Consider the following 8,256-nt stretch of genomic DNA (forward strand, 5'->3'; position numbering starts at 1 on the left):
GCTATTCTCCTTCCTCAGCCTCCTGAGTAGCTGGGATTACAGGCACCTGCCACCACGCCCAGGTAATTTTTTGTATTTTCAGTAGAGATGGGGTTTCGTTATGTTGGTCAGGCTGATCTCTACTCCTGACCTCAGGCGATCCACCTGCCTTGGCCTCCCAAAGTGCTAGGATTACAGGCGTGAGCCACCGCACCCAGAGACAAGTTTTATTTCTTTAAGAGATGGCCACATTCTTGGAAAGTGTGTAGACTGAAATAAATCACTATTGAAATGACATCAGTGTGAAACTGCCCATTCCACTGAAGTTCTGAAATCTTTCATCATGTAAATAATTTCCATGTCTCTCTTTTATATTAAACTAATGATATAACTAGTGACAAAAATAAAATCCAAATGCTAGCATTGTCCAGAAAAAAGGTACAGGTCTGTTTATAATTGTTATAAAGGTGAACTGCTGAAACTTGTTCACCGAAATAGTTTGACTTGAATTAATGCTTTACATCCTCAATTTTATATTAGAAATTCACACACAAGTTAAAATGGAAAAACTGCCAATACCTGATTTCTGTCCCCTATTTTTCCACTTGCAGTCATATACATAGTTACCTTTTGACCCCATGGGGGGAAAATACATCTAACAGAGAACTACCAATAACAGAAAGAAAAAAAATAATTTTTTTTTTTTTTTTTTTTTGAGAATGAAATGTTTCCCAATCTTAAGCACAGTCTCCATGTAATTGGCATGCTAGCTGGATGTCTTTTGGCATACTTATTACATATTTGGCATGAGTAGCACATAAGTTGGTGTCTTCATAAAGGCCCATCAGATAGGCTTCACTTGCCTCCTGCAAAGGACCAAAAGCTGGAAGTGTAGATTTGTTTTGAAGTCCTCAGCAACTTCTTCTGTCAGATGCTGGAAAGGAAGTTTGCTAATCAGAAGTTCAGTGGACTTCTGATGAGATCCATTTTCACAGAGTACCACAGTAACAGACCTGTAACAGTGAGGTTTCTTTACCCTTCCAGTAAAGGGTACACTCTTGTGAGTAACTTCTGTAGCCAGTTGCTTCCTGGGTGCTTTACCACTGGGCCAATTTGCTGATAATCTACCTTCTACTAGTCATGATCTAGATACTTCCTTGCTTATCCGCCTTCTCAGCAAGCTAGAGGTAGCACAGACATTAGAGATGAGGGCGCCACTGTGGCAGGCAGTGCCTGAGAACACTTAAAAGCAGTGCTTTCTTATTATCTTACCCAACTCTTACAGCTTTGCATGGGAATGCAGGTACAATTAATACTCTTCCATTATAACCACAAGTTTAAATAACATAAAATAATTAAGTAGAAGAACAGGTCCCTTGGCCAGTTGGTCATTCTTTTGTCTAATAGTGTTTTTAGCCTTGTTATTGGGGGTTAATTCTAGTTATCAATGTTTTATTTACTCAAATTGTAAGTATATTTGTGATTAAAAATAGAGTGAGATTCATGTGTATGTGTGCATGCATGCGTGTGAGCATGTGTGTGTGTGTGTTGTAGTCTTGTTTTTATTTTTTCAGAAACAGGATCTTGCTATGTTGCCTGGTCTGGGCTTGAACTCTTGGGCTCAAATCTTCCTCCCAACTCAGCCTCCTGAGTAGCTGGGATTACAGGTGCCTGCTTTTGTGTCTTTAAACAGCATATGAGGGGCTTTTTATAGGACTTCCCTTGAAGATACTAGGTCCGGTTTTAGTGGCCCGGAATGGCTTTGTCCTTGGCTTACACAGTCCATTAAATGGTCGGCAGAGAGTAATGTAAGTGTTTCTAAGTACTAGTGAGGGCTAATCTAAGGAAGGGAGCCTCAGCAATTCCTGTCCTTTAACTCCTAATCAATGAGCTGCTATTTTTAGGTTCAAGTCCCAGTAAGCAACAAACCAACCATAGGGATTAGTTTCATATTAAGGAGGTTGGAAGGAACTTTAGGATTTGGACTGACATTCTGGTGGATTTTTATATGGCTTCTTAGTCTTCATGTTTCTTCTACCTTGTGACAAGAGTTATCTCATTTGGGTTGTTCAAATATAACCCCAGTGACAACTTCCCTTAGGTTGCTCAGATCATAGTATGAATCTTAAGTGTGCTAAGTAGTAGCTTGCTTATAAATAAAAACTCTGGCTTTTGATCTCTCATACTGCACTTAGTAACATGAGAACATGGAACAAGCACCATTTTCTGCATTTGGAAGATATTTATTTATTGAACAAGTTTGTAACTTATTGGAAGTATCCCTAGAGCTTGTAATCAACCTTGGGCTTTTAGCTAATATTTTCTTTTTAAATTTCACTCCTTTTTTTCTCTTTTTTCCTCTTTAACTTATCCTCTACATTAGAAGAGATGATGTTTTTCTTTCTTTAATGAGGACCAGTAAAGTACAGACCTACACAAGAGTTTTTAGAAATTTGTTCTCATTGTTAAAACCAGTCTTTCTTAATTTGAGTATTATCTACCTTGACTTTACTGTTTCGTCCCCTGTATACCAGCATTATAAAAGAAGTCATGCCTATAATCCCAGCTTTGGGAGGCCGAGGTGGGTGGATCATCTGAGGTCAGGAGTTTGAGACCTGGCCAAATGTGGCAAAACCTTGTTTCTACTAAAAATACAAAAGTTAGCCAGGTGTGGTGGCACTTGTCTGTAGTCCCAGCTACTTGGGAGGCTGAGGCAGGAGAATTGCTTGAACCCGGGAGGCGGAGGTTGCAGTGAGCCGAAATTGGTGCCACTGCACTCCAGCCTGGGCGATAGAGTGAGACTCTGTCTCAAAAAAAAAAAAAGGATATTATATGTAATTGTTTTGAAGAAATGATTTACCCTGTGAGGTAAAGAAATAGCTGTTTAAAAGTAGAACTATGAGCCTTGTCAAGAAGTTTGTTTCTCTGACATGAAGTTTCAAGAAGTTTTAGCCCAAATACTTTGTTTTTTTTTTTTTTGTTTTTGAGAGAGTCTCGCAGTGGCGCAGTCATGGCTTATTGCAGCCTCCACTTCTCAGGCTCAAGCAGTCCTCTCACCTCAGCCTCTCAAAGTGTTGGGATTACAGGTGTGAGCCACCACAAATGGCTCCGAATATTTTTCATTGAGCACCTTATCAGTGTTCTAGGCCATTCTAGTCATTTTTCTTGTTTCTTTAGACTGTTATTTTATGTTCCTCATCTTGCTCATACTCATCATATTATTTATAAATGAATTTGGATTAGAAGGGGAATGATATGTTACTATGGCACAGATACAATGTAGATATTGTTACATGGTGACTTTTTTCTTGTTATTTTTCAGTGTTCCATTGGCAAGCTACAATAATGGGGCCAGTAAGTATTCAGTTTAATTTCAGAATAAACAGTTTATGTAATTTACTCATTTTAATCCCACTTTTCTTTTATCAACAGAATGACAGTCCCTATCAGGGTGGAGTATTTTTCTTGACAATTCATTTCCCAACAGATTACCCCTTCAAACCACCTAAGGTAATTAATTGGAATGTGACAGTTTTTAATGTGCTTTCTATAATACTAATAAACTAGTTTACAGAAAGTTTCCTTTCTTTCTGTAGGTGGCATTTACGACAAGAATTTATCATCCAAATATTAACAGTAATGGCAGCATTTGTCTTGATATTCTACGATCACAGTGGTCTCCAGCACTAACTATTTCAAAAGGTAACAATGGGTATTTGATATCAAGATAACGCAACCATGTCTTTTGTCTTTTTAGAGTTACTTATTTTTGAAAAGATTATTTTTCTTTTAAGAAGAGATAGTAATTCTTCTTAGTCTGAAATGGACCTTGAGAACTGAAAATGAGTTGGATTTTTCAAGCAAAAGTGTTCCTTGGTGTAGTGACTACTCTGTCAGTTGTGCTACTCAAGCATAGGTTAGAAGATGGACACTGGGCCGGGCGCAGTGGCGCATGCCTGTAATCCCAGCACTTTGGGAGGCTGAGGTGGGCGGATCACAAGGTCAGGAGATCGAGACCATCCTGGCTAACACGGTGAAACCCTGTCTTCACTAAAAATACAAAAGAATTAGCTGGGCATGGTGGTGGGCGCCTGTAGTCCCAGCTACTCAGGAGGCTGAGGCAGGAGAATGGTGTGAACCCAGGAGGCGGAGCTTGCAGTGAGCAGAGATCATGCCACTGCACTCCAGCCTGGGCAGCAGAGCGAGATGCTGTCTCACAAAAAAAAAAAAAAAGATGGACACTGATATGAATGTTTTTTTAGAGCATAAACACAATTAACATCTCTTCCAACCTGAGATTCATGAATGGAAAAGATAGATACTATTCCAGAACAGGAAATAGATCAGCCCTTTAGACAAATGCTTATGGTATAAACATAGACATTAGGTTCTTGAAGAACGAAATATTGGTAAATATTTTACCAGCTCTTGTCTTTAGGTTTCTATATCAATGAACTGAGTGATGTAGTTGTCTTATGTGTTGATTTGAAATTGTACAACCCTTGAACATTATTCCCAGATGAAATCACAGTTGGATTAAAATACTCTCTCTCATTATTCCCAGATGAAATCACAGTTGGATTAAAATTTTCTCTCTCTCTCTCTCTCTATATATATATTTTGTTTGTTTGTTTGTTTGTTTTTTGTGAGATGGAGTCTCACTTTGTCGCCCAGGCTGGACTGCAGTGGCACAATCTTGGCTCATTGCAACCTCCGACTCCCGGGTTTAAGTGATTCTCCTGTCTCAGCCTCCCTAGTAGCTGGGATTACAGGCATCCACCACCACGCCCGGCTGATTTTTGTATTTTAGGCTGAGGCAGGAGAATCGCTTGAACCCGGGAGGCGGAGGTTGCAGTGAGCCGAGATCACGCCACTGCACTCCAGCCTGGCCAGCCTGGGGGACACAGCAAGACTCTGTCTCAAAAAAAAAAAAAAGAATCTTTATCAGATCTCACCGCTCTACTCTGAGAGGTGATAAAAGAGCTTACTGGATGTACTTTTGTGAAAATGAAATCAGTTGTTTAAGAGAAAAATCAAATATGGTAATGGATTAATATGTTTAAAATATGAAGTACAAAAATCAGAAAAAAATTCAGATCCTAATAGATGAGTGGACACAGGGGAACCAAAGAATAAATAAATGAATGTTACATTCCCATTTTTTACCTTTTTTTTTTTTTTTTTTGAGACGGAGTGTCGCTCTGTGGCCCAGGCTGGAGTGCAGTGGCCGGATCTCAGCTCACTGCAAGCTCCGCCTCCCGGGTTCACGCCATTCTCCTGCCTCAGCCTCCCGAGTAGCTGGGACTACAGGCGCCCACCACCTCGCCCGGCTAGTTTTTTGTATTTTTTAGTAGAGACGGGGTTTCACCGTGTTAACCAGGATGGTCTCGATCTCCTGACCTCGTGATCCACCCGTTTCGGCCTCCCAAAGTGCTGGGATTACAGGCTTGAGCCACCGCGCCCGGCCCCTTTTTTACCTTTTTAATTAACAAAGATATTTTTAAAAGGAGACAAAATGCTAATGAGGTATATTGAAATGATCACTCTATACTTCAAGTAGAGGTACAGGTTTGTAGAGCCCAGTCTGCCACTATGTGTTAAGATACTTAATCATCCATGCCCATTTACCCAATAATTCTAGTTTCATTTATTTATACTAAGAAAACAATCCCAAATGCTGAAAAAACTTTGTATGCAAGTACATTTGTGACAGTGTGATTTAGTTCTGAAAATTAGAGGTTACTTACATAAGAGGAAAAAATAAATGGGTTCTAGCACATGCATTTAAGAGAGTATTGACCCTGGCCAGGCACAGTGGTTCATGCCTGTAATCCCAGCAGTTTGTGAGGCTGAAGTGGGCAGATCACTTGAGACCAGGAGTTTGAGACCAGCTTGGCCAACATGGCAAAACCCCATCTTTACTAAAAATACAAAAATTAGCCAGGTATGATGACACGTGCCTGTACACTCCTGGGTGTGATGGCGTGTGCCCAACTACTCAGGAGGCTGAGGCAGGAGAATCACTCGAACCCAGGAGACGGAGGTTGCAGTGAGCCAAGATGGTACCATTGCACTCTAGCCTGGGTGACACAGGGAGACTCTGTCGCCAAAAAAAAAGTATTGAACTTTACAAATACTGCGAAAATAGGAAAATACTGTGTTTGAGAAAAGCAGAAAAGAGAAAAAAGGCATATACACTGTAACAAGAGTTACATGTAAAAGTATGTTAAGTGAGGCTGGGTGCGGTGGCTCATACCTGTAATCCCCGCACTTTGGGAAGCCGAAGTGGGCGGATCACGAGGTTAGGAGATCAAGACCATCCTGGCTAACATGGTGAAACCCCGTCTCTACTAAAAATACAAAAAATTAGCCAGGCGTGGTGGTAGGTGCCTGTAGTCCCAGCTACTTGGGAGGCCGAGGCAGGAGAATGGCATGAACCCGGGAGGCAGAGCTTGCAGTGAGCCGAGATCGCGCCACTGCACTCTAGCCTGGGCAACAGAGCGAGACTCCATCTCAAAAAAAAAAGGTGGTTAAGTGGCCAGAAGTAGACAGACAATGTTAGTTTTGGTATTTGTGTGGTGAAATGTGGTGTATGAATTTTTGTTTTTTTGTTTTTTGAAATGGAGTTTCACTCTTGTTGCCCAGGCTGAAGTGCAGTGGTACGATCTTGACTGACTGCAACCTCTGCCTCCGGGGTTCAAGCAATTCTCCTGCTTCAGCCTCCCGAGTAGCTGGGATTACAGGCGCCCGCCACCACGCCCAACTAATTTTTGTATTTTTAGTAGAAATTATCTGCTTATAATTTAGCATTTGTTTAACGCATGTATTTAGACAGGAAGCAACGTAGTTTCATGGTAAAGAACATAGATTCTAGATCCAATTGCCTGTGTTCAGATCTCAGATCCACCTCTTATTAAATGAGACTTGAGATACATTGGCCCCTGTATTCCTAAATTTTGTCATCAGTAGAAAAGGAACAATAATAAATATTTCATTGTTGTTACGAAGATTAAAGAAGCAAAAACGGACAGTTAACTGGTTCCTTGTAAGTACTCCAGAAACTGGGATAAAGGCACAGTTGTCAAAAGTGTTGAGTATTTGTCATGTTATAACTTGGATGTCAAGACTCAATCTTAAAATTTTTTTTTTTTTTTTTGAGAAGGAGTTTCACCCTTGTTACCCAGGCTGGAGTGCAGTGGCACAATCTGGGCTCACTGCAGCCTCCACCTCCCAGGTTCAAGCCATTCTCCTGCCTCAGCCTTCTGAGCAGCTGGGATTACAGGGCATGCGCTACCACACCTGGCTAATTTTGTATTTTTAGTAGAGACAGGGTTTCTCCATGTTGGTCAGGCTGGTCTTGAACTCCTGACCTCAGGTGATCCACCTGTCTTGGCCTCCCAAAGGGCTGGGATTACAGGTATGAGCCACCACTCCTGGCCACAAATTAATTTTTTAAAGCAAACAAAACTCTGAGGCATTAATTTAAAATTTTTAGAGTCCTAGGCAGAAATAAAAACAGGATGCCAGAGAACCACATTTTTTAAAAAGTTGTAATGAAATAGTTTTTTAGAGAAGAGTCCCCTTTTCTTTTGGTGGGCCCTCTTACAATTCAAGAGCTACTTGAGAAAGTGTTTTATGGACCTGTGCCTGGCCTGGTGAAGGTCCCATTGGTTGCACTTCCTTCACCAAATAGCAATAGAGATGTAAATCTAGTAATGGGACCAAGATAAGTGGGATTATGTGAGAGGTGTGTTTTGGTGGGGTGGGGTGTTGGAGGTGCAAGATAGCTGAAATTATTGCCATATCTCTTTTTGTTCTTCCCCTTCTCTTGCCTAGCATTGATTTTTTTTCAGCTATTGTAAATGATAAGGACTGTTACAAGTTTGATTTGTTAGGTTCTATCTGGATAGCTATCCTTTAAAATAATTGCAGTGCCATTTTGTTGAATTTGATTGTATTAACTGTCTCAGGTTTAAGGTTTTAATGATTCCCTTTTTGTAAATTGAATGTATGGGCAAGTAGTTCTATGAAACACCTTAATCCTGTATATTATTCCTTTAACATATAGTCTGTCTTCAAGGATAGAAATTTTGACCCAGTATTCCCTCTACTTTGAAGATCCATGACGGGGACCTAAATTTATTTATTTATTTATTTATTGTATTTTATTATTTTTTTTTGAGACAGAGTCTCGCTCTGTCGCCTGGACTGGAATGCAGTGGCCGGATCTCAGCTCACTGCAAGCTTCGCCTCCCGGGTTTACGCCATTCTCCTGCC

At 40.6% G+C, this 8,256-nt stretch overlaps 1 protein-coding gene across 2 annotated transcripts in view; it reads left to right on the forward strand.

Moving 5' to 3' along the window:
* UBE2D2 (ubiquitin-conjugating enzyme E2D 2) overlaps positions 1 to 8,256 on the forward strand; it is a 31,036-nt gene that overhangs the window by 13,541 nt on the left and 9,239 nt on the right. Inside the window, exons 2-4 of one of the 2 annotated variants that reach the window (XM_011935332.1) lie at positions 3,302 to 3,333; positions 3,412 to 3,489; positions 3,576 to 3,681. In XM_011935332.1, the coding sequence (XP_011790722.1) occupies positions 3,302 to 3,333; positions 3,412 to 3,489; positions 3,576 to 3,681 (216 nt within the window). The remainder of the gene's footprint in view (positions 1 to 3,301; positions 3,334 to 3,411; positions 3,490 to 3,575; positions 3,682 to 8,256) is intronic. The other variant, XM_011935333.1, reaches the window with a different exon arrangement.

This window comes from Colobus angolensis, unplaced genomic scaffold (assembly GCF_000951035.1).
Source record: "Colobus angolensis palliatus isolate OR3802 unplaced genomic scaffold, Cang.pa_1.0 Scaffold142, whole genome shotgun sequence".
Lineage (NCBI taxonomy): Eukaryota > Metazoa > Chordata > Mammalia > Primates > Cercopithecidae > Colobus > Colobus angolensis.